This window comes from Dermacentor variabilis, chromosome 6 (assembly GCF_050947875.1).
Source record: "Dermacentor variabilis isolate Ectoservices chromosome 6, ASM5094787v1, whole genome shotgun sequence".
Taxonomy (NCBI): Eukaryota; Metazoa; Arthropoda; class Arachnida; order Ixodida; family Ixodidae; genus Dermacentor; species Dermacentor variabilis.
This window is the reverse complement of record NC_134573.1, coordinates 183146464-183172944: the sequence shown is the minus strand read 5'-3', so window position 1 is coordinate 183172944 and position 26481 is coordinate 183146464. Positions and strand designations below refer to the sequence as shown.

General features: G+C 49.4%; 1 protein-coding gene across 1 annotated transcript in view; it reads right to left on the bottom strand.

Moving 5' to 3' along the window:
- Positions 1 to 20285, bottom strand: part of LOC142585924 (superoxide dismutase [Cu-Zn]-like) — a 29769-nt gene extending 9484 nt beyond the window's left edge. The window contains exon 1 of the mRNA XM_075697017.1: positions 19846 to 20285. Coding sequence (XP_075553132.1) covers positions 19846 to 19995 — 150 coding nt within the window. The 5' untranslated portion in view covers positions 19996 to 20285. The remainder of the gene's footprint in view (positions 1 to 19845) is intronic.
- Positions 20286 to 26481: the final 6196 nt, after the last annotated feature.

Here is a 26481-nt window from a genome sequence, read left to right as displayed (position 1 = left end):
AACTGTTCGGCCCCAGCATTGTTCCCTAGGAGACCAACCATTGCTACCCTCAGACGAATGGTTGTACCCGCCACCTGGATAGGCTTAAACGTACTAACCATTCAATGGTTAGTAACCATATATGCAGGAACTATAGTTACTGCATATACCGAAAGATGGCAAGAAAACCCGTAAAAAAAGTAGCGTTTTTGTTTTCACTTTAAGACCGGGCGAAGTTAACAGAGCGATACAAGGCAGATCCTTTCACACACACTACAAGGCAATATACCACACAAGAGAAACGTTATGGCAAGGTTGTGGTAACCCCTCCACGAGTTTGTAAGTTTGCATTTATACGGTCAGTTTCAAAGAAGCGCTACAAGTGCGGGGGGGGGGGGGGGTCAAGTTAATATTGTTACGGTTGGAAAGGAGGACAAGGTCGTCAATAGTGAAGACGACGAAGTGGCAACAGCCTCTCGGAATTCTATACTGATGTTTACATATGCCTTGTAAATACATCTCGTAAATAGTTTTATACCCGTGACAATATTGTAGGAGGGCGAACTCTCCCGAGGCCCACACGCCACTGTACAATGGGACTATATTGCGAAATTCAAGCGCGCACACAAACAAGAACGGAAGGCAAGGAGAGCACATACGTCCTCGTTTGTTGTGTGCGCGCTGAAATTTCGTAATGAAAGCCTACCAACTCGACCAACTTTCGGTACGCGCAGCGAACGCCGCCATAATAATTTTTAGCACATGGTGCACAATCGTATATACATCTAAATAGTTGAATACCACCTCCACATGGAAAGCGCTGCAGCATCAATGGCCAGGAATCGAAGCTGCAGCCTCGAGTTCAACAGCTGAAGGCAACAACGACTGGGCCAGCAGTGAGTAAGTAATAAGCATATGCCGAAGCTCAAATCATAATCAACAGCAGTGAAGATGCCGCCTAAACTGAGGGACTAACGGCGGGGCATAGAGAGACTTAATGTTTCTGTGCATCCCTCTGTCAGTACCTCTGAAAGTGAGGACCAAACACTTTGTTCGTGAAAGATACGCACTGCACGCATCACTCGAAGTTACGCTCCTAACCGTAACCGCCGATCACGAGCACTACCAGCCGCGATTGCTCCGTGTTCCTCCTTTACGGCTTAGAGTGTGGATACCGGAGCAAAGCCAGAGGCTGAGCGAAATGAGCCTCCAAAAGGAGCAGGATGTTAGCCATCGTGAAAGTTTCGTCTAAAGGAACTGCCGACACACCGAGCAAGTAAGCACTGGCGAACTGAAAGTAGCATCACAATTGGCGAACGCGGCACAAACTTCATGCGCCTCTCGCTGCACAGCAGACGTTGGGTGCAAGTGTGCTTAACTGCAGTCCGGCAATGCCGAAATGCGCAGCTCCGCAAGACGGCCCGCCGGTCTAGATACTCGCCGCATAAGGACTGCACAATCATGTTGTACAGCGCAGCTCCTAGGCGCCCGTTCTTGCGACGAGCGTCGGCGGCCTGACAGAGCGAAATGACAGCGGAGGAGGGTATGGCGAAAGCGTGAAAAGGGAAAAATTCGGGCTGAACCATTCATATGGTGGCGGATTAGCCAGCGAAGCTGTTCCGAGCAACTAAGACCAAACTCCAACCCCGGAAACATTTTCAATTTGGAATTCGCCCAGATGAAACTAAGCAGGTGGAAACGCACGCTTCTGCCGTTTGGACGCCGAGTCGAAAGCTTCACCGGTAGCTTGCTCGCGACGCGGACGATTAGACTCGCATCTGCTCTCGTTGACGTTATTTGGAGGCGAATTCAGTGGTCTACCTCTGCAATGCACAATCCGGTTCTTACACACCACGGTGGCGACCGCGGCACACATCCCCGTGTTTTCCCGCCACAGCTCCGGCGCCGTTGTGGGCGGACGACAGCAGATGCAGCCGGCAGCAACGGTGGCCTGTGCGGTTACACTGTACGTCACTGCGCAGGTGCGGCGCGCGGTGAAGTCACGAGTCCTTTCTTCTGCGCCGTACTGTCGTTCGTTACCTTTCTGTTCACATTACGAACGTTAACCAGCCCAGATGCCCTGCCCCCTTTATCGAGACTACGCTGCGCCGCCATCCTTTGTTTCCTTCACAGACGTTAGCGAGCCCGGATACCTCCCCCCCCCTCCCCACTATAAGAGACGTACCACGCATACGGCGCATTCGTACAGGTCCGTCAGGTAAACAGCTTCGCTGCTAAAAGCTTAGTGCGGCGACGATGGCTATGAAATGGCGCCAGAGTAGTGCGCATCGTCTGGAAGGTCTGTCGGTGGCTGCAGCTGTGAATCACGCTCGCGTGTAACCCACGCGCGGGTTCTCGCGATCTGCAGATTAGTGAGGTAGTCGCGCCACACTTCGCTCCATTTGCAATGCGCCGCGCGAGACTGATTGTCCGCGCCAGCCAAAATATCGCGAAATGAAAACACGTATAGAGTGGCGCTTAAATTTAGCATAAGGGAGTATCGTAATCGATGAATTTTAGAGCGCAGCGAGCGTCGGCGTAACTGAGCGAACGAGTACAGCGAAAGATGGAAGCGACCGCAGAGCGCAGTGGGTGGCATGAAAGACGCTAGGAGGAAAGCAGAGAGTAAAGTCCAGCACAAGCAGGAGGCGAAAAATGGAGGAGGGTATGGTGAAAACGGTGAGGAGGAAAGCGGCGTGCCGGTACGACCAGGCATGCGGACAGCGCACGTACGAAGCGCTGGCGTGGGCTTTGGACCCACTGCATGCCCGTGTGCTACTTCGATTGCGGCGCCGCCGCCGCTGAAGAATGAGCTCCGCGCTAACCACGTGTTCTTTCTGAATGAGGTCTGAGAGCAGTGAGTACCAGATCGCATCACGCTCCGTTCCTAAAATGTTATCGTGCGCAAATCTTGCTAAACACTACCAATATATCATCGTGTTCGTAAAGTCACAAGGTTTCCGAGGATACCGAATTCTTGGACCTACGACGACTTCACGAAGAACTATCGTCACCAGAAGATTCGACGCACATGCGGAAGTACTAGCGCTAGTCGACATTGGCCAGCGACGCGGCGCGGGAAGACTCACCTGTGCCGGATGCGGTGCTTGTGTGTGCTCGCAGGACTTTAATCAACATTTTACGGCCTCTACGGACTTTTCCTAACGCCAAGAAAGTCGAAGGTGAGCCGTTCCCCTCTCTTTTCAGACTTTTGAGTGGGAAAAGACTCACGTTTTGAAGGAAAAGCCCAAGCCTAGGATTATGTTTACTGCTGCGGACGGCCGCGGTCGATCCTATTCCTTTGGTAACCGAGCATGCCGGACAGGGCTTAATTCTCAAGTCCATATGGACGTAGATGAGCCGATTCCGGGCCCCTCTCGGGCGTCAGACCTTCAACCAAATGAAGCGGGGGACATTCTGCAACATGTAACCACAAATAATGAGGCACGGGGAAATAGCGACGAGTCTCTCGAGAACGCCGAGGATGTCGCAGCGTCTCAAACATGGACGGAGGACGGGTGGCACACCGTTCTATCACGTCGCAAGAAAAAGAACTGAAAGAAAAGCGAAAAGGAACCCGAAGAGGGAACCGAAATGAATATCAAGAAATTCGAGGGTGACTCGACAAAACAGAGAGCCAGGCTAACAGCGACTTCCGACGTAGGAAACGCCGTGGACCTCCGCCTCTCCCGAAGGATGACATCAAGGTCATTTTGAGGCCACACAAGGGCCTCATGGTTAAAGATCTGCTTGGATCGGAGCTCGCTATGGCAGTGATAGAGGCCTGCCAGAATACTTTTGGAGGCAACAGTTTTTTGCTGCGGATCCATTCCGGATCCAATATTGCCATATTATCCACACCACACGAACAAGTGGCGGGAAGGCTGCGCGAAATCAGACAACTAAAAATCAGGGGGCAACTTCACTCCTTCAATTCATATGTGGCAGACCCAGATGTCTTGCGAGGCATTGTTCACGGGTTACCACCCGGAACACCTCAGGCGGAACTAATGGAGAACCTGCGGATCCGCACTCAAGGTGTGAAGATTGAAAGAGCCCGCATGCTGGGCTCGTCCAAATCGGCGATAGTGACTTTCACCGGAAAGGTGCTTCCAAGGTGTGTGTACTTTATGGGAGCGGAAGCGATCTGCTACCCATACAAACCCACAATACAGGTTTGCAAAATATGCCGTTCAACGGGTCATCGTACCGATGTGTGCCCAACACCCGATATCAGCATGTGTTCCAAATGTGGGGCAACTGAACCTAATCAGGGGCACGAGTGCTCACCGAAGTGTGCCATCTGTGGCGACGAACACGCGACGGGCGACAGTTCATGCCGAAAGAAGCTAAAGAACATAGCCCCCCGAAGGTCTAGAATCGAGCAGCCTCGACGGAAATCGGAGTGGGTTAATTCGAAAAAGGACTTCCCCGAACTCGAGCAACAAAGGCACCCCCGATGGTTCAGCTCGGAAAGGGAGGAATCAATGAGTCGAAGGAAGTCCCGATCAAGATCAGGATCAAGACCAACATCGAGGGCACGCCAAACCAAAGCCAACAAACCCGAGGACAACCCTTGGAAAACAAACCTCAAGAATACTTCGACCAACAAAAACGACGGGAAGACGTCCCCCCAGACCGGAACCGGAGCAGAAGAAGCAGCTGCAAACCAACCAAACAATGAGGTGAGCTTGGCGGGGGTCGTGTCTCCCAGTGCTGCAACAGACAAACAATACAGAAAAATCATTGATGAAAACAAAAGACTAACACAAGAAATTAAACAGCTTAAGATCCAAATTGAGGCAGAGCGCCAAGAATTCCAATTGGCAATCTCCTCATTGCAAAAGAAGTTCGAAAACACATTTAACACGCTGCAGGCCTCTGGCTCGGCGGTCAACCCTAACGAGCAGGAGTCGCAAATACATCCCACCCAAGAAAAGGAAATGGAACTAGGCGGGGAAGAGGTGATGAGCTTCTTTGCATCCCCACGCACACGAACAACCTTATAAAACAAATCCAGAACCAAGTCCGAGAAAATACGAGTATCATTGCGAATCTCCACGACCTTTTAACAAATTTCATGTCAGACAGAAAATCACTCATCGGCGAGGAATTAAGAATCCAGAAACAATATGTAAACGAGACTGTGGGGGGCTTGCAGAGAGCAATTAATAAGCGTCCTCTTGCCACCCCAATCACCCATAAACCATCAAAGGCGGGTCGGGACGACGCGGAGGCTCTCGTACATCATGGCTCAACCTAAATTGAAAAGTGCGGAACAATTAGAGATTTGGCAATGGAATTGCCGCACTTTTCACAAGCGCGCAGCCACACTCAAAAATTATATAAACGGTGCACCAATCAGACCAGATGTAATATGCCTGCAGGAAATTGGCCCCAAAGTGGTCAAGCTGCAGGGACATTAGACCCTGCAAAATTCAAATTATCCCCGCGTTGCTACCCTGGTGAGCAGGACTATCGCGGCCAAAGCAGAGCAGACAGAACCTTCTGCGTAGGATCGTAGCTCTGGCAGAGGAAGCAAATCAGTATGCCAGTAAATTGGCAACTGAGGGCTGGATCGAGTTTTGCAATTCGCTACAGGACACACTGAGCACCGCAAAAACCTGGGCCATCCTGAGGAATATCCTAGACCCGGAAAAGTCCAAATCCGCCACCAGCCGAACATTGCAAAGGATAGCGGAGGAATTTCCAGGCACGAATGAGGCATTAATAGAGGCTCTCAAGGAAATATATGTCGGAGGGAGCGCGATACAGTCAACAGGCCAAATTAATGATACGGGCGTCCAAAATACGAAGCTAGACGCCCCAATATCCACGGAAGAGGTTTTTGCGGCAGCCCAGGCGGCCAAGAAGAATACAGCCCCTGGCGCCGATCAGATTACCAACGCTATGATTAGAAACTTGAACGATAAAATCATAGAAGCTATCACTAGGCAATTTAACCCTTTCGGCCCTGGCGTCGTCAATTGATCCCACAAAGTAAAACGCGTTTCTCACGTGTAAAACCAAAACTGAAAACAATTTTTTTGTGGGGTGTTCCTTCGAGAGCCCTATCGCCACTGCGATCAGCAGCGGAGCATTTTGTGGACGCTCACGTGATGACGACGACGAAGTGTTTGTTCGTACCATGGCTGAGCAGCCTTCGGCTAAGTATCGACTTTCACAATGTATAACTTTTGAAGTCTCGAGTATTTGTGGCTGATATTTTTTATATTTATTTCCTACTGTTAGCGTAGGCCGCATGCGAAAAATTGTAGGCCTAACCTGCATACTTTTTCTGTTTTGCCCCTTTGTTTACATGTCCACTTTTGACGACATCAGGGCTTAGTGGTTGTAAGTCGTGCGTTCCTCGCCTTAGCCGTATTCTCTTCATATTTTTTTGGTGCACCGATACTGGAGGCCTTATTTTAGTGGTGCCATGTCAACGCTCACGACGCTTGCAAGAATGCACGGATAGACTCTTCGAAGAACTGGACGACGTTAAATTATCAGACGTGGAAGGCGAGTGCGACGAGTCTGGCGGCAGCGGTGACGAGGGGGACGACGCGCTTGGAACCCCGGCGGAGAGCGAGAGTGACAGTTGAGAAGCTGATTCGGAAGACGATAGCGCACAACCAAACGCAAGCGGCTGGGCGAGAAAGCCTTTCAAGGTGCCGGAGACATTCAAAGGGGCCGCTCACGAAGACCTTCACATGGAAGATGACATTCTCACCATTTGGTTATTTTAGCCGTTATGTCCCGAAGAGCGTCCTTACTGAGCTTGCTGAGAAAACAAATCAGCATTCTGTTTTTCAGTTTGGCACGTGTGTAAGCACGGATGAAGATGAAAACAGCCGACTGGTGGCTCTCCATCTGATAATGGGTGTCCTGAAATGTCCAAGGTTTCGCCTATATTGGAATCCCGCAATGAGAATTGCAAACATTGCATCAAGCGAGATCTTGCGCAACCGCTTCGAGAAGCTGCGCGACACTCCTCACATTGTTGATGCGAACAAACCGGACATTAATGAGAGACTCTGGAAGGCGAGACCTCTGCTGAAAAATTTGCAAGCAAGGTGCCATGATCTGAAGGTATAGGAGCATCTGTGCATTGATGAGCAGATTGTCCCTTTCAAGAGCCGTTTGGACATAACGCAATATGTGAAGGGCAAGCCTCACCCTTGGGGTGTGAAGGCCAACTCACCCCAACGCTAGGGCACAGCGGTGGAAAATGGACGGTTGCGCAGGGAAAGTTCGAATTTTTGTGAAAAGTGCAAAGTGCCCCTGTGCTTGACGAAGTCCAGGAATTGTTTCAAGGGCTTTCACATAATGAAATAATACTGTGCTTAGTTTTTGTTGTAATAGCCGCATAAAATAAACTAATTTTTTTTTCATTCCTACACCCACTGAGCCCTGATGTCCCTTTTTGAGGACATGAAGCCAAATCGGTAATTACTTCACACACAAACTTTATATTTTGTGAGCATGTCATTTGGACCTTCAAATTGAAGAAAATGCATGACGAAAAAATCTGCGGTAAAAATAAAAATTCCAGGGCTGAAAGGGTTAATGAAAACTATTGGCTTAAGGGAGAGATCCCCGAAGAGTGGAAAACTGCAACAATTATTACAATACAAAAACCCGGAAAGAAGCCATCCCTGCAGGCGCTTAGACCCATTTCACTGACGTCTTGCATGGGAAAGCTCTTTGAACGGGTCATACACACTAGGCTTCAAAATTTCATTGAAGACAGGGGTTTGTTCCCGGCCACCATGCTGGGCTTCCGCAACGGCCTCTCGACACAAGACGCGTTTCTCTTGTTACAGGAAGAGGTACTTAAAGGCGTACCCAAGGGTGGGGAGCACCTATTGTTAGCTCTTGACCTGAAGGGCGCCTTTGACAATATATCACATGAATCTAGACTTTCCGAGCTTAATATAATTGGCTGCGGAGAAAATGTCTTCAATTACATTAGAGCATTCCTCACGGGGAGGAGGGCTGCGATAGGAATATCGCATGTCAAATCCGATCTGTTTCAAATGCCCAACAAAGGTACGCCTCAAGGAGCGATCATGTCGCCTCTACTTTTTAACATCGCCATGTGTAGACTTGCGCGGACACTAGACTGTGTCCCGCTACTGGGTTATACTATTTACGCGGACGACATCACTCTGGGCTACGCGCGGCTCTCTAGCAGAGAAGGAGCAGACCCTCCAAGAGGCGGCCACTGCAGTTGAAAACTTTGCCAGGGCCAGCGGTCTCAGCTGTGCTCCCGAAAAATCGGAGATAATACGCATCCACGGGAAACGATATAAAAGTAATGGGCACATAGAAATTGAAAATCAGCAAATCAAAGAGGTCACTGTTGCTCGGATCTTGGGATTCTGGGTTCAGAGCAATGGCAGCGCCAGCCACACCATCAATTTACTAAAGTCGGCAACAAAACAAGTGGCAAGAATGATTCAAAGAATCGCTTTTCACAAACAAGGCATGAGGGAAAGCGACACTGTCCGTTTAGTACAGGCGCTGGTTATCAGCAAACTAACATACAGCCTCCCTTTTCACACACTCAACAGGAGTGAGGAGGAGCTGGTTGACACTTACGTTTCGCCTACGACGCGCGGTTTAGCCGGCGCGGCTGCAACAAAGCGGCAGACATTTTGGCCCGTTCGGCGCCGCCGCTACGCCTCCCTGCCAAGCGCGTCCAGGCATGTTCCGATGCCACGTGTCTTCATGTGCGTGTGTGAGTGTATGTGCATATTGGTGCCCACGCTTGTCGAAGCGTGGCAGCCGGGGAGAGGAGCTCCCAACAACTGTGAAGCAAGGGGGTCCGAGCGGCGCCGACACGACGGCTGCTCCTCCTTCTCTTCCCATTGTGCCCACGCTTGTCGAAGCGCGGCAGCCGGGGAGAGGAGCTCCCAACAACTGTGAAGCAAGGGGGTCCGAGCGGCGCCGACACGACGGCTGCTCCTCCTTCTCTTCCCATTGTGCCCACGCTTGTCGAAGCGCGGCAGCCGGGGAGAGGAGCTCCCAACAACTGTGAAGCAAGGGGGGTCCGAGTGGCGCCGACACGACGCTGCGCCAGCTTATCCCATTGTTCCCGAGCGGCACCGTCACGTGCTCGTCTATAGAGGGGTTCCTTCTTGCCCTCAACTGCGAGAGTATAAAAGCAGCTGCCCCCGGACGCCAAAGGAGGGCTCCGATTTCTTCTGTTGAGTAACGTGCTCTCCCGTCTCTCTACTTCGGTCAACCTGACCGCCAACTCTTTGCGATGTTAGAATAAACAAGTGTTTTTTTGTTACCAGTCGACTCATGCTTTGCCGGGACCTTCGGATGCTTCCAGTTGTACCCCAGGCCGCCAGGCCAACGCTACCCTTGGGGCTTGCGACCCAGGTGCAACAACGGGCGTCAGCGCCGAGTTCCCAACAACTCGTACCAGCGGTGCGATTACAACAACACTATTATCAGAGGCGCCTACAAGGTGGCCTTGCGCTTACCGGTAGGCACCCCGACAGACAAGCTCCTTGGCCTTGGGGTATACAACACGTACTCCGAGCTCAAGGCGGCAACTTTAATTTCACAAAGAAGCCGACTTAGCCAGACGAGATCGGGCAGGCAGGGCGGGTATTCCACCACACCCCCAAAACTTCGACGAGGTACTGGTGGATATTCCCGGTCCCGTCCGAAGCAGAATCTCGGTCGCTCCTGTCCCAAGAAATATGCACAAAGACAGAAACAAAAAGCGAAGAGAAGAGAGAGTGAAATGGCTAGGCAAACTAGTCAGAAATAATGAGAACACCGTTTATGTTGACGCCTCTCAGTACAACTGGAAGCGTGCAGTAGTCACTGTCATAGGCAATGACAAGACTAGCCTAATCTCAAGCGCCTCCCTGATCATGTACTCTATTCCCAAGGCAGAATGCTGCGCCATCGCCTTGGCAATCAAGGACCGGGAACGGACGGGGCCGTCGTACAACACGATCATCTCGGACTCTCAGGAGGCGTGCCGCTTCTTTATGAACGGCCGTCTCCCTTTCAAGGTTAGCCACATCCTGGGAAAGGAACTCAAGAATACATACAGACTGGTCTGGTGTCCGGGACACGCAGGCCTGGAGGGGAATGAGAGGGCTGACGCTCTAGCTCGAGAGCTCACGAACCGAGCGGAGCAACCATCGCCCTCCCATTCACAACCCGCCACTTCACAGGAGAGCCGACGCGAGGAGGAGGATAACGAGCCGGCACGTATGGCACGACGCGATATTCATGCTCACCAGCGCGGCATGCGGCAAAAATACGGCGCCCCTCACACATCTTTGCAAGGGGAAGACGCAATAGATCTCCGCAGGATTCAAACGGGGGTCTACCCAAATTTATTAAGATTGAGCAAAATTTTCCCAACGATGTACGGGCGTGCCTGTCCGTGGTGTAGCGACTCACCACCATCTTTGTACCACATCTCATGGGGATGCCAAAATAGACCGCCGAATTTAAATGCCTACTTAGTTAGGTATAATCTAACGAACACACTGGAGCAACGGGAGGCACAACTCGCCAGCTCAGACCCGAAGGTGCAGAAGGCTCTTGGTCACGTTCGGCTAGCGGCAGAAGCCAGTGGAGCCCTGGACTTGGGGCACCACCCATCAAGCTCCTCATCCCATATCCCCATTTCAATAAAGTTATTCTCTCTCTTTCTGAATGAGACGCAACCGGTGGAAATGCTGCGTCTGCCGCTGCAGCTAAACGAGCTGCCCGAGCAGAAGCTCAGCGCCGCCGCGGAGAGCACCACGTCCTTCAGAACGAAATTCTTTGCCATAATGTATCGCGAGATCAAAACACCTAAACAGCTGCGCTAGAAATTCGCATTAGGAAGTATCGTAAGCGTATAAAAAATTTTTATGCACGCATTACATTCTACAGGTAGCTTTCGATCAGTCTCGCGGCGCGCCTCATACTCGGCTGGTGGAAATACAGCGCTCAAAATACGTTCGCCGGGTTTATTCAGAGCGCTGGAAGGCGCTCTGAATGAGAGTTGATAGAATCGCGGTCACCTGGCTGCTCCTATTGCTCGGGAGCAACTGAACATTCGGCTCGGTAGAGCTTTCGCCGGCTCTAGTGTGGAGAGGTCTCGGCATAGTTTCAAACCGAGTAGTAGCGTGGTATATATATATATATGAACAAGTGGAGTGTGCTATTAGAGTAGTACGTGCGTGAAATGGTCTTGCGCATGAAGGACAGGCTAAAGAGGGCATATGACGCCGGTAGCAAGTGTTAAAGAGTGGTGGACGCGCCGATGTCAGCGAGAGATTGAAGCGCGGGTGCTTGACACAAATTTGGTAGCGTCTGGCGAGACGTGTGCGGAAGATGGCTAAGCGCCACTTAACATTTTAGTCAGCTTTCTGCACAAGTGGACGGAGTTGTGCGATAACGAGACATTAGAGAGACAGGAAAAAGGAAATTATACAGAACGGTACAGGAATGTAAAAGCTGTGAAGGTGAAGACGTAGGGAAATGTGCAGTTGACAACATGACGAAATATTGCTGGAGCTACGAACTGCGGAGATTTCGGAGTATTCCTAGTTCACATTTGGCTATCACGGAAATAATTTCGGGGACTCGCAGGTTGCTTTCAGCGGACCTCGTGTGGAATTTCTCAACAGGCATTTGGCCAATCTAGGACAAGCTTCGCCGGATTCGAACGCATTGTCAATGAACATAGCGGGATACTGCATATGGGAAGACAAAAAAAGAAATGTCAGTGATATAGCCACGCTGAGATGGGGAACACATTTAAGTTTGTAGTCACGATGACGTACTTGCAGGAGGCATGAAAGGCTGCTGTACACATTTCCGAGAGTATGCGTGTATAATCGTGGAAGGATTTCAGCTGCACCAACATGGCGTTCATTAGAAGTTCGGTTCGCATTGGAGTTTCACAGCTGCCGACGCACGAGCTGTCACCCAGGTAACGTAGACGCGCCGTGCTGCGATCGGAACGGTGGAGAGGTGTTAGCACAGGTAAAAAGTGCTTCTGCTCCTTTGTCCTTTACACGCGACAGTGCCGATGAACACCGAGCGGCCACTGTGACAGCGCAGTCACATTAGGGTAACTTAACTCTATACATGCGGCACTTACAAGTGAACACAGCTATGCTGTATCGGCCTATATCGAGAAGCTGGGGCAGGTGACACTCCATGCTAAAGGAGCGTGCAAGGCAAACAGGCACACACGTACATAATGAAGAACAGAGTCGTGGATGACGCTCTGACATAGTATTGTAAAAGTAGATCAGGAATTTAGGATAGGCGATGAGCGTTTACGTGCAAAGATCACCATATACGGACGCTTAAGTGCCCGTATACGTAGAAAAGTGGAACTAGGTTTACGGCAGGTGCGTCTGATAAATTGTGGGACTGCAACGGGACGATCTGATTCGTTGAAATAGTATCGCTGGGAACTGCATATATAGCAAGGAGAGCAAAACACGCGACACCGTACGTCGACTGTTAGAGTGAAAAGATGTATTGCGACAGCATATTATATATATATATATAATTTATATGGACACTCCAGGCGCATTTCCACTCCCCCGCAGCCGTGATGTGCCGCATAAAGTCCAAGTACGATAACATCGTCGCCTTGCTCCGTATGCGCGCGCGAAAGCTTGCGAGGGTGAGCCGACGGTGGTGGCTCAATCTCGCGCGCGCAAGAGAGGAAAGCGGGAGGTGGAAGGGGAAGCGCGCGCAGTCTTCCATCGCGAGCAAGGCACCAGGTGGCGGGGTATTAGAAAGTTAGGTTAGGGGACGCAAGCGGCTTGCGCAAGCAAGAACTAGGGGCGCCGGTACTGCGCATGTGCAGACCCAGTTGAGAAGGCTGGCGCATGCGCAGTACCGTCGCCCCTAATTCTTGCGTACGCACGCCGCTTGTCTTCTAAACTAATGCTATTGTACTCCGGAGGCTGCGTATGGCGAGGTCGTGCGGGCGATACTTGAAGAGCCATCTGCGATGGGGGAGAGTGCGCGGAGTGCCGATAGCTTTGTGTGCGCCGTGTTCTTTCTGCTTAGTTCGTGTTGAAGCGGGATGCAGGTCAATTCGCTCGTTGCTGCCGCGCTTCCTCACTCCATCGTTTTCACACCGAGTTGCCGTGGTCATCGACTGAGGCGTGTTCATATTTACTTGTGCGCACATGCATGTTAGTTAACTTAGTTCGTAAGCGAATGTTTACAAGTCTACACGGCCGATAAAACTACTATCCTTCGATTTCCTTTACATCGCATAGCCGTCTACTAATTTGATATATCGCAATCTATGCTTCGGTTTTCGGGCGAAATTGCGAATTTCACAACAGCGCGCCTATATAAACGACTGCGGTGTAGAACGAACGAGCCCCATTGCCGCCTTGTGAAAGGGCCGCTCACCAGGTATGGCCATTCTGAGCTGACAAGCGCCGTGCATACAATGGGCGTTAATGAACGTATCTGCTAAGTATTACATCGCTACACGCCGCGGAAAGGGCCGACATTTCAAACCCAACGCCATTTGCCCTTCTCGCGGGCGCACCGCGCTCCAAGCCGGAGGGATGACGTATGCTAGTGCGCCTATGTACACGTCTCCTTGCCGTCACGTGGCTTTGAGTGACTCGCAACTTCGAGAGTTATTCAAGGCAACATCTGTTATGTTTAATTATCGCATTGACAGACGAGTTAAGGTTTCGAGAAATAATAGAACACACAAACCGAATGTCTGAGTGTATTTGTTTTACTTCGGACCGCAGCAAGAGGTACTTCAGTTTTGTCTGCTTGCTCCCCTGTCGTGCAGTCGTGCGCGCGGACACCGAAACCATTTTCTACCGTGTTCCAGCGCGCGATCATGCTCTAATCCGCTTGTGTCTGCCTCAGTATTCGTGAAGCACTGACTTAAGCCGCTAGTGAGGCGTTCTCGTGCACAGCGCGCACAATTGTGCGCTGCGCGTGCACAGGCGGGTGCATGCAGTTAGTTATAAGTGGGCGCCTTGAGTAAACGCAGCAGGAGCCGTATACGGCGCCATGAGTGCGCACGACCGCGACGCATCTTCGCGGCCCAGCAGCCGTTGACTGATTTATGGATGGGTTATAGCGGAGTCCTTCCATGTTTTTCCATGTTTCCATGTTCCATGTATAACCAGGACTCTGGTTATAGTCTGCAGCGCATCAGCTGCTTACTCCGTCCAGTACAGGGGAAGTAGAAAAATGAAATTAGTCTTACGTGCGCTGGCAGGATATTCCGTAAATCTGGGAAATGCCGAGCTTCCCACAGGCAAATGGTAAAACTTTAAAACATTTATCAGAAAGCTTTGTGAGGGCAGTCAATCGGACGCACATTCACTTTTTCCAGCATTGCGAAGATTTCGAAACGGCAGGCTTTCGATTCAATGTTGCATCGCTAAAAAACAGGCGACTGCTCGGGGAAGCGCAACCATTCTTCAATAACGAAATGTTTGTTGGCAGGATAGATTATGTTGTTTTACGTGCCAAAACCACTTTCTGATTATGAGGCACGCCGTAGTGGAGGACTCCGGGAATTTCGACCACCTGGGGTTCTTTAACGTGCACCTAAATCTAAGTACACGGGTGTTTTCGCATTTCGCCCCCTTCGAAATGCGGCCGCCGTGGCTGGGATTTGATACCGCGACCTCGTGCTCAGCAGCCCAACACCATAGCCACTGAGCAACCACGGCGGGCTGTTGGCAGGATAGAACCTTTCAACGTTCACGAACGGACCCTCAGACTTCCCGGCCTGCTGCTCGAACAGATCCCTGAACTGTATACGGCGCAAGACTAGAACGGCAAACTGCAATAGAGCCTGCCATCCGGAACGTAGCCGGTGGCCGCCAAATTCGCGTTCCAGGTAATCGAAGTTTTCTACGAAGTAGATCTCCAGAAAATACAGGTGCTTGAGGCACGAAACGTGCGTATTCATTTTCAAGGGAACAGTTTCTAAAGTCGACAAGGAAGCGACGAAGGTTTCAGGGGTCGTAAGAACGGCGGCGCCAAGGAGCGTACAAAAGGGCCCATATTTTTACACGCTCGGGCGTTTCTGCACGAAGCTGCAGGAACAAAAGAAAAAACCCGGAGCATTTCACGGTGGACACACAGCCCACGGGGCAGAAGTACTGGACCAGTGATCTCTACGTAATCTGGATGCTGTAAACTCCAGCTGACCCCTGTTGTAAGGGCATCCTGACGTCGGTGTTCCGTTGGCAAATCATGCGGTGGAAATAAAGCCGCGAAGAAAGTACCACGGTGATACTCATCTGTTTTGGGCACGGAGTGCGAACGGAAATCGAAATGGGAAATCGGAGTTTAGCAGTTTGTTCAAATAAAAGCCGCATTCATGCTATCGCCACAGAGAACAATCGCGCAGTATCGAAGGACGAAGAATGTGGTCTGTCAAGGGTTGTTCACGTTTCTCGCGCACAGCAGTTTCCGCGATGCGGGAAACGCGAACCCGTAAACCGAGAAATATAGTCGCGGCTGTGTTTCGGTTTACCCACCTGCCCGACAAGAACCTAATGCTTTCCTAGCCTGGGCATTTGTATCTACCAAAATGGACAATCAGTCGAAGAACAAACAAACCGTCCGTCACAGCAAGCATGTACGGTTCGACCCGTTGCTAGTGAAAGATGCGTTGGAAGCAGTCGGTCAGGAGGAACCACACATGATGACCAGCTGCCAGGAGGCATCACAGGCCACTGCGAGTGTTCAGTGCGCAACAAGCAATACCTATGAGGCGCGGCGACGTCAGCGGTAATCGAAGGTTGATTGCCAGCAAAGTTTAATGGAAGCGCACTGATGAAGACAAGACGAAGCGCTAATACAGACGAGCGGCGACGACTGTACATGGATCGAAAGACTGCATGGAACTATAAATATACGCGGCAAGCCACGCTTACTCTTTGGTTCCTTCGCGAGCTATATTCAAGCAGGCGTCCGTTGATTGCACCGCTGCGCGGGTTTTTTTGTTTAGTTTTGTTTTGAGTTTGGAAAGACCTGTCGTGTGCGTGCGTGCGCGCGCGCGCGCGCGCTAATGCGGAGCCTCGCAGCCACCAGGGCGGAACGCCTGCAGGCGATTATCGTGATTGCGGCGAGAACCAGGGAAAACAGGTTATATAGCGTTATGGTAGCCATAGAAACAGGCAGCCGGGGTCGTTCAAAGCGGGTGCACGAAAACTGTGGGGACTGCTCGTGTAGGACACATGTGCAACACCTGCGGACTGTGTGCTTATACGAGAGGGTCGACGTCCGCTCTGTGTACGCCCCGCACACATATCGTGCACGTGTTAAGCACGTGTTAAGAGTAAGAAAATGCACAGCAGTATTGTGCGCGCGCACCAGAGTAGGACATTCTTTGCTTTCTTCATTTGAAGCTATCGCAGGACTAATGATAAGGTTGCACCGACACTGCGTTCTTTGTCCTGCACATATGGGAACCGTGCCGAGGTGGTCACGCGGCGCTGGAATTAGTCTTAAAAACAGAAAACCTACCACAGCAGCGTAAGGGATGGCTTTCCAGCACATATTAGTATGCATTGTAACTAGAAAAATCCGACTCTGCAATCGCTAGGTATAAATGACGGACAGCACATTGATTTTCCAAGAGTCACGCGGCTTCGTTAACGATGCCCATTAGCGCCCATCTCAATTTGTCGCCTAGTTGTGTTTATTGCTAGTTGCACAGCGTTTATGTAGAGCAGTTCAGTGTGGAATCCACAATGTCGACCTTATAAAGTATTGGACCACATAACTGAATGTTGGCAGTTCATGTAGGCGTGGCGGTAAATGTTGGCAATACTTAGGCACAGATAACCATGAATGAGTGGATATTCTGAATATGCGTTTTCCAGTGCGTCGAAAACGGTCGAATAGAGATTCGTACAATAGGTCCGCGATGACAAATTAGCTCTAAGGATGTCACCTGGTGCCGAAAGAGCGCAGTAAACGGACACTAACTGGCAATTAACCTGCGAGAATTTTTATCACGAAACTTTCCTAAATCCGACTAGCGTGAGTGAGGTGATGTATAGGCTTGATATGAGACGAGCAAAAGTAAGCTGCATTAAACTTCACTTAACCTGCAAATACCCTTTAGTGCGTTTTAAGTACTTAGAAATGCGGCTTTGAATGATACGCGTCGAGTGTTTCTTACAATGCGCAAAACACCGCAGAGGGGGAAAAAAATGCCCCGACGTTCAGTGCATTCAGTCGACGGTTATAGACAGTAGGATACACGGCTGCGTAGTACTTCGCGTGTCATTACAAAGAGACATAGCACAGTGACACGAATATGCAGGGGAAAAAAATGTGGGCGCAGTTTCTTGCCGAAATAAACAGGACGAACTACGCAGGGAAGCAGAAAATGTAGTGGCGGCAGGGAAATCGAACGCTGAACCACATCTTCGAATTAAGGGTCAAAGCTCAGCTTTGTGTCGAATCATACTCGCATTTATCGAGAATGCGGCACAGTACGATTCGCTCGTCACCACGCAAAGTAATAGCAATTGAGACTGCTTGCGACCTCTCCAGCATAGCGATTATTCAAATTTTATAATACCGAGCTTTGCTAACATCGCAATAATATGAACTGGTTTTTGCTAAATCGCCGTGCAGAATAGCTGGCACGTTTGACATGCTCTGATGGCGGGAGCGTTTAAATTGCAAATGAAGGAACGACACATGTAAGCTGTCGGAAATTTGCGCCGCGAGTCACCGGTTGCAATTTCAAATGAAGCGTGTACCGCAAGCACCCAACCAGTGTCACCCTGTTTGAGATAACGCGAAGCGACGTGTCACAAGTACGCCACTGCATCTGAGCTACGGACAAAAAGAAAGTTTTGTCAAAGCGGGAATGCCTGAATACGCAGACATGAAGTAGCAAATCAGTGGACACTTTTTTTGTTTAGTGAAATAACTTCATGTTTTACAAGTAACACTTACCAGCCTAAGGGACGTCGGCTAAGGCAAATCATGAAAAATAGAAGTCAAAGCACGGCTTAAACTTGACTGCGGTCACTGGTCGGAAGACACGGGAAGCCCAAATATTCGAACATTAGATTGCGATGCAGGTGGATGCCGAAGGTGCATCAGGTAAACCAGAGACGCGAAGGGCTCCGTGCTCGTGTTGAGAAGCTGAGACAATGGAAACGGGTGGTTGCAATTACTGCTCCTACCGGAATGCGGACGCCATCGCAGAAAGTCCACCTTACGACCGCATTCTCAGTGGCGAACAAGTGTTTAGTGTGCTGAAAGAGCACTAACGGTGAAACTCGCCTACCGTGATATTGGAAGATTCGTCATGCGGGTGAGCGTGTTGAAGCTGTGCGACGATGTGACACGGAGCAAGCGCCGAGCAGCGCTTCAGACGAGACACCAAAGCGGAATTGACGCTTCACACAGTCTTGAACACGCGCCAAAGCCATTGCAGTGGTCGATGAACGTCCACATGTGCCGCATTTCCTAATGAACCAGCGCGCCGAAGATGCAGAGTAGTGGCACGGTGCTAAACACAGAAATGCAGATGCATGCGAAAACTAACCGATCCTGAATGGATATAAATTTGACAATGGCGCTATCAAGGCTAGGACGAGCAAAAGTTATTACGTTATGACGATTACGATTGGAAAAACGAAATAGAGATATTATGGAGTGAAATGAAAGCTACGAGCTGGGCTTTCTCGACAGTTATCGTCAATAGACGAACGTAATCCTGAATTGCAGTGAAGATCAGTTTGCGAAAATCTGTGGGACAAAGGGTTCAAGCGCATGTGTTTTCTTAATATTCATCCAAGCGAATGCAAGGCCACAGATGCACTTTACGACTTTTGGCACAGAAACTGACCGCGGTAATAAAAATACGTGAAATAGAATATTCATACCAAATTTATAAATTTGGGAACTACGATAATTTAGGTCGTTTCGACTTAGAGAGGCACTTTCCTGGCAAGAACAGCCACTTGCCATCCGCGTGCGGGGAAGCACATCGCGATGCTACGGGGAGAGGATTTCAGGCTCATTGCACAATACGTAAAACAATGGCCCATAGTTAAAAGCACCAGGCAGCCACGAGTCGCCGAGAACAAATGACCTTGCACGTGCCGTCTGCCATAGCCGACACGGTGTACGAAAGCGAAACGGGTGCGCGAGCTACTGCACGATGACGACGCATTTGATCGAACAGTCGCTACCAATTTGCGCGAGCCTACGGGCATTAGTAGCCTACGAGCCTAGTAGCATTACAGGGCCAACCGAAGGGCACACATTTTTGCTGCAATAACCAGTGGTGATCGCCGAGAGCACTTGAATATAACGCAGGAAAGGTAATCAAGGGAGAGGGGGGGGGGGGCGTCAATGCTAAGTAGTGCGACGAGGTGTTCCGGGTGACAGGCACCGCTCTGAATTAAACAACCCGTCTGGATACCGTACCATTCTGTCAAGAAATGGCTGGCCGTCTGCGGCGGCAAGTTGGCCTAGTTATGTAAGCGGTAACGTCTCGGCTATTTTCGCTGTTTAAAGCACATGTTGGATGACTCCACTCGCAGGAACACGAGCCTTTTCAGATGTACTGACGGGCGAGAGAAATTGTGCAGCATGGACAGTTATGTACAGTCGCGCGGCTACATAGGCGACCGTATTCCATTCGACGCTTGCTCTCAACCACAATGGTTATGCGTTCTACAATTTCTCGTTCGGCATCACGACCACAAATGCCGCGGTTACACTACCCAGCATTTTTTCAAATAGCAGCAACTGGCTTCAACACAGACAGCCCTCGCTTTGTACCCGTTACTGAAGGAATCCATGCCAAAGATGAAATTTTGCTGGCGTGGCACTTACCTCCTGTACGAAGAACAGCTGCATGAAGACAGAGCCCGGCGCGTAGCACACAGCACGGCGCTCCACGGTCCGCGCGACAGGCAACACACACAGTAGCATTAGCAGCAGCAGTGACCAGGCCAGCCACCGACATGCGACTCCGGAGTGCATGTCGTCTGTTTTGCTCCTCCTTTCGACGCGAACACCGCGCAACAAACACCGCAGGTCACGCCCACCGCCGCGTTGTTACCCTAGCTGCTGTTGTAGCAGGGGCAAACGCTTTCGGGCGACCCGAAAACGCCAGCCGCGATTTTCACCACGGACCGCCGACGCTGTCACGCCGCCAAGTCGTCGCGTCGCGCCGACCCCGCCGCCACCACCGCCGTCGCGACCACCGCGGCACCAGTGTCGTCGTCGTTCCGTAGCGCCGGCCTCCTTTCTCCGTTGCCTTTCGGGGACGCGGCCATATTTAAAGCCTCACCCGCGCCCTCTCTTTCTCATTTGGGAGCGTCACATTGGGCGAAGCGGGGAGGAAAGGGCACGCACCCCTCCTCCGTTTCAGAACAACCTCCTCCTTTGCGTTTGCATTTTTCGCTTCGTCTTCCGCGTGGGGCTTGGCTTGCTTTGTTTTGTTATAGTAGTTACTCTGTCCGGAGGAGCAGGAAGCACAAGGATCTACATCTACAACGTTGATGCATTTCACGGCGGTGCTTGGCAAGCTTTATCTCCCAATCCGAAACGAAATCTAAGTAACAACCGCTGCTATTTAATAATAATAATAATAATAATAATAATAATAATAATAATAATAATAATAATAATAATAATAATAATATGTAAAAGGTGCAGCTGTGTAGCTTTTTTCTGCCACCGCTGTTGCGCATTTCGCTTTTCCTTTGATGATGATGATAATGATTTTAGAGCACTTGGCAGCTACCGCCTCTGGAAGATCGGAGAAGAATTGGATGGATTTTGGAAATTAGCTAGGGGTGTAAATTTAGAAATCTTTAATTATTAAAGATAAATGAGAGCAATTAGATACATAGATAATTTTGTAACCAGCCATTCTAATATATGACAGAAAAAAAAAGAAAGGAAACGATGAGCGAAGAGCTAAATGACCGATGCGAATAAAAATGAGATAGTTTGGATTCACAAATGCATTTTTCTATGATGATGCATACATCCCTGCATGAGTGCCCTAGCACAGAAGCTCGAACTTTGCAGTGCTTCCTTGATCATCATTCTCGTTTTTAAGCAATGGCCACTCTGCAGGATTGGCGAAGAAGTAGGCAATTTAAATATTCTTATATTAAGTATATGACACGTTAAGAAAATTAATTTGCTTTACGTCTCGCACGCTAGTTGACGCCTCTTTTTCTCTCGTTTTTTCTCCATGGTCATATCCGTGCAGCGTGTTTTTTTTTTTTTTTTTCAGACTAGAAGGTCGCACGTTACGGCGACTCGGGATGCTGTGTGCGACTCTGCGATCGCTATCACGAAGTCGCTTTTCGATTCGCAGCCTCGACGGCAATGATGAAGAAAACGCTCGTGTGCCGAGGACTGGTGGTGAGTTGAAGAACTGCCGGTGGGTCAAAATTAATTTCGAGCTCTCCAACACGCTGTCCAAAGTAGCCCCTATGTTGCTTTGGTGGACGTTAAACCCAACCAGCGTTTTACGACTAAGCCTCAAGGGAACTTTATCATAAAATATCCTGCAGCCCTTGGGTAACCACTCCTACAATTATAAGAATTCTTCTTCTTTTTTTAATTTCGTGCATTCTAAATATTACGAAGTGTCCTGATTATTTTTATCAAGACTGTAGCTTCAGCGCGAAGTGGTAGCAAAGGATGCTGCTGCCTTTATTGTACATCGTTTGTGCATTGGTATATGTTAGAGGAGTCGGCTGGACTGTATTTACTGCTTATTTGTGCGCGGTTCATTGAGCCTAGCCGTCTAGCAACGAATTTAACTCGAACATGCAGTCTATCCTTATGAGACACCCGCCGCGATGGCTTAGCGGCTATGGTGTTGCGCTGCTACGCACGAGGTCGCGGGATCGAATCCCGGCTGCGGCGGCCGCACTTGAATGGGGGCGAAACGCAAAAAACGCCCTTGTTCCGCGCATTGTGGGCACGTTAAAGACCCCCTGGTAGTCAAAATTAATCCGGAGCCCCCCACTACGGCATTCCCTGTAATCAAATCGTGGTTTTGGCGCGCAAAGCCCCAGAATTCAATTAATCTTCATGAGCGTGAACACGGGAGGGCGTGGCTTCCTGTACACTACCCGTGCTGCGTAGAGGCCCCTCAATATCTGTGTGCGCAGGCGCTGGTTTAGTGCTGCGCGAGTAGGTTGCCCCTGCGAGCGCTTCGCGTCATCAGAACGCTCGCATGTCGTCTGGTATGGACGTCTTTCTACAGCGACGCTGTCTACCGCCAGGACCTGGCGGATCGCCTCCGCGCGTAGACCAACAATTTTTCATACGTGGGCCGATCCCGAAGGCGGTGCAATGCCGGGCCGACCCGCCGCGATGGTGCAGTTCGTCATTAAAGGGCCCACATACACAGCTTCGCTGGTCATCTTTCTTCACAGAGTGGAAGAGCACTGAGCTTTCTTTCTATATTTTCTTTTCCTTTTATTTCTGATTCACTGGAGGTCGCAGTTGGCTAATCAGCGACGCTGCGCAGCTGTGAGATCAAATGGGGTTGTCCTGGCCAGTTACGACTGAGCTGAAAAATATGGAGTACAATTTTTCGCTGTCATTTCTGCCCGCGACTGTATTCACACAGTAATAAAAAAAAAACAATTTGTGCAAGGAAAGCAGCAGAACATTTACTTCATTTTGTTCAAGTAAAAATTCAAAACAAATATTTGAAGTATCGCTGGAGCCCTGTTGCTGCGATTAACTGTTGCTAGCACTTATTTTATTTATTACATACTACAGACCCTTAGGTTGAAGAAGGTGGACAGTTCCAAATAACAGACATAATGGAAGCTGTTTCGAGATTACTGTAATAACAAAAATAAAGAAATAAAAAGATAACAACAATGAGATTTATTTCAAGGTTATCGTAATAACACATAATACAATATAAAAGAGCACAAAGCAACAACGGAACCTCTTTGTAATTACTGCAATAACAGCTCTGGTGTGGTAACAGAGACCGAGAAGATGCCTGGATTAATGCGTTACAATCCTAAATCGTGCCTGGAAAATAAGAATGCTTATAAGTGTTAGTTATAGCAAAATAATGTGTTAGAGAATTAGCCTTGTGGTGGTGCCTTGTGGGTCTTGTTAGTAAGGGTAATAGTACGGTGGTAGGTTTATGGCAAAGTTCGTAGTTGAGAAGCAATGAATGGAAGTCAATCCTGAACTGTTTTCAACGCGTTTCAAGAAGGGGAATGTCATTGAATTTCACTCTTTCCGACGCAGAGTAAGATCGTGAGAATTTGTAAATAAACCGGACTGGTTGCTTTCCTCAGTATTCTTTCAAGGCACTTAATGTTTAGTTGAGTATGTGGGTCCCATACTGTACTGGCGTATTCAAATTTATGTCTGATTAACGAATAATAGCATAGTAGCTGGACATTGATCGGAGTAGTTTTAAGTTTATGTTTCAATTTAAATTTGAAGTATCTATAGTCGATCATACACCCTGGTGCCGCAACCAATGCTGCCATTCCAGACGGGAGTCAATTGTACAGAGCAGGCCCAAAGTTTACGTCTGCTATGAGGTTTTCCCACTCTTCGTAAAAATATACCCATCGCTTTCTTTCAATGGCACAGTAAATTAATGTTTCACAATGACTCCTCTTATACGCCGCTGTTTACTTCCTCCAGACATTAATGCTCCTTTGGCCAGCCATGATAACACAGCGTGGTATACGACGCGCGCGATGAAATGACGTCATGCGCAGTACACTTTTTTCTTTTATTACACTGCACGCACCGAACATGATCAAAACGTTTCGTAGCCACCGCTAGGCAGCGCTGATAATACTGAATATCATGCGCTCCTATGTTCACGCACAGAAACCCCAAGATGGTACTTGTAGTTTCCTGTCGCCATGGGCATTGTAAATGTTTTTTACGTGATGCGAAGGAAAGAAGAGTTCGCCGACTACCAACGCACCCGCGAGTCCCGTTTCGACACCTTGCGAGCTTCACGCAAATGTGCTTGTAACCGTGGCCAAAGGTCAGGCTTGAACGCAGGTGCGTACACAAGCTAACATGAGCCGATGATTTCATCTCACTTCAGGCGTGTATTAAATTAAAGATAAGGAAGACCTGTGGGCTAATTATGGCTCTGATGATCAGATTCACGTGCGGCACAGTTGTAACAGTCAGCTCGACGCGCCATTCGTTTTCATAACGCTGACGGATTCTGACGCTGTTGGCAGAGCTGAAATTTTAATAACAAATATTTTCCTGTTCCCCCGAACCTTAAAAACGTGTTGGAAACTAATGAGAGTTGATGTAGCATATTTATTCGAATGTAGGCCGACCTTTGTTTTCGGGAATTCTACCCAAGAATGAGCTATCGACCTATATTCGTGACACAAGAATGTCGACCTGTATACTCGTGAACAAAGCTAGCAAAAAGTGCGAATATAGCAGGAGTTCCTAACGGAAGATTTAGTAGCCGGGCTTACGGTAAATAAAGGTGTCTCATGTTCAGAATTATTTGTTTTTCTGAAAAGGCATAGGTCGACCTGTATTAGAAATATTTTTTTTATACTTTTCGGCGAGTTCAATATATAGGGTTCGACCTATATTTGTTTGCGACCTTTCTACGAGTAAATACGGTATTTTGTTTCTTAGCTGACTGTGCACACGTCACTGCATGTGGAGCGGCCCTGCGTGCTCAGTGAGCATAGAATGAGTATAGAATGAGCATAGAATGAGTCAACCTTAGCCTGTTAACTTCATGTGTTAAATCGATGCACATATTTAAGTCCCGTTCTTTTTTCTTTTTTTTTAATGCTCGCTTCAGAAAAGAAGCTGGCTTTGCAACATATAGGCTGCATGCTGTATTTTGTTCACGCTAAATGGATATTGCATGCATGGTCACAACTCTGCGTAAGCATATTTTGTCCTCGCTGTCGCAGTGACAATGATTGCTGTGAATGCGTTCCGACAATTTATATGTGCAAATTTTGCCACTGCATTTCTAGTTGAACCGTTTAAACTTGATGTCTCCGTTTATCGTTTCTTTCCCTGCAAGCATTCCTGTGTTTATTTTTAAGGTCACCCCTGCTGTTGCCTGATCCATTTGCACCCGCTGTTCCGTTGCCTTTTTCTATCGTCTTCCGCTCAGTGTAGCCAACCATACGCCTGTCTTGTTAACCACCCTGTTTTTGCTTTTATTCTTTTTACCGTCTATATCAGACTCTGGCAGAGTCCTTAATGTAGGTTTTTTTCGCTGTCAGGCCTCTAAAGCTGCGGAAAAATAAGGATTGGCCGATCGATTGAGCAAACCGAATAAACAGCGATTTCATAACGAAAGTATATGAAGCCAGGCGCTACGCGCTAGGTAAGCATTTTCAGGACAACTTGTGATAACAAAAGCTGCACGACGATTGAAGTGCGCGTCGTTAGTGGCGCAAGCTGCGCTGCAGATATTGATGGGGAATTTACGACTTGCCTAGTGAAAAAGAAAATCGTAAAGAAAGCTGCGGCGGAAGAAAAAATATGCAGATCCCATGCACTGTGGGAATCGATGTAAGCGAAGCTTTGTCTGCTGTTTGCGTTCACTGACGTTATTTGGCGGCGATATATTGACGGCACACGACAGTCGTGGCGAGACACCTTGCCTGCTCCGCTTGTGTTTGTTCTTCCTGCTGCGCTCGGCGCTTTGTGCGAGCCTTCACCTCTTCGGCACCAAGTGCATGCGTCGGCGCTATTTTGGGTTGTGGCGTTGTAGCTCACAAAACTGCCTCTTCTCTCTCAATAGCCTCGCCAACATTACCCGCACCTTCTCCCTCCACTGTCGTTGCTGTTGCAGGTGAGCATGGAGACAAGCGCGGCAGCTCCTGCACTGCATTTGCTGTGTGTGGGGGCTCACGAGCCAACAGCTGCAGTGTCCAGAGGGCATTGTGCACATGCGACGCAGCGTAAATGTTGACACGAGCTTCTCAGGTCGTCTTTCCATTGTGCCACACTCCTGCCATGTACTAACGCGAGGAGGAGGAAAAATCATTATTTTGACGGAATGTGGGACCTCCCTGGGTCCCCGCACGACCCCACTGCACTTAGCGTTAACGGCCCCATGTCCCTGAAAATGCAGTGTCAACGCCACGGGCGTCGCTAGGCACATAATCACTCTGAACCAGAACCGCGCAGACCCTCCAGGTGGCGCATACCTTGTCTTGCATTCTTTACAAGGTTATTCCTCGGAATTTTGAGAACAGCTCATGAACAAATGTGATGAAACAAAACACCGGGAGCGGGGCACGCCTTTTATGTGTTTGTGACATGGCCACATCTCAACCCCGTCCCGACGGAGCCGGCGCTAGCGGCGTGCAAGACCACAGCAGCAGCAGCAGCAGCAGCAGCAGCGGGAAGTCGAAGGAAAAGGCAAAGAAAGCTTCGCTTTAAGAAGTTGATAGGTCGCTAGTCGAGCCCAGAGCTACGCCGAGAGAAGGAACCAGGCAC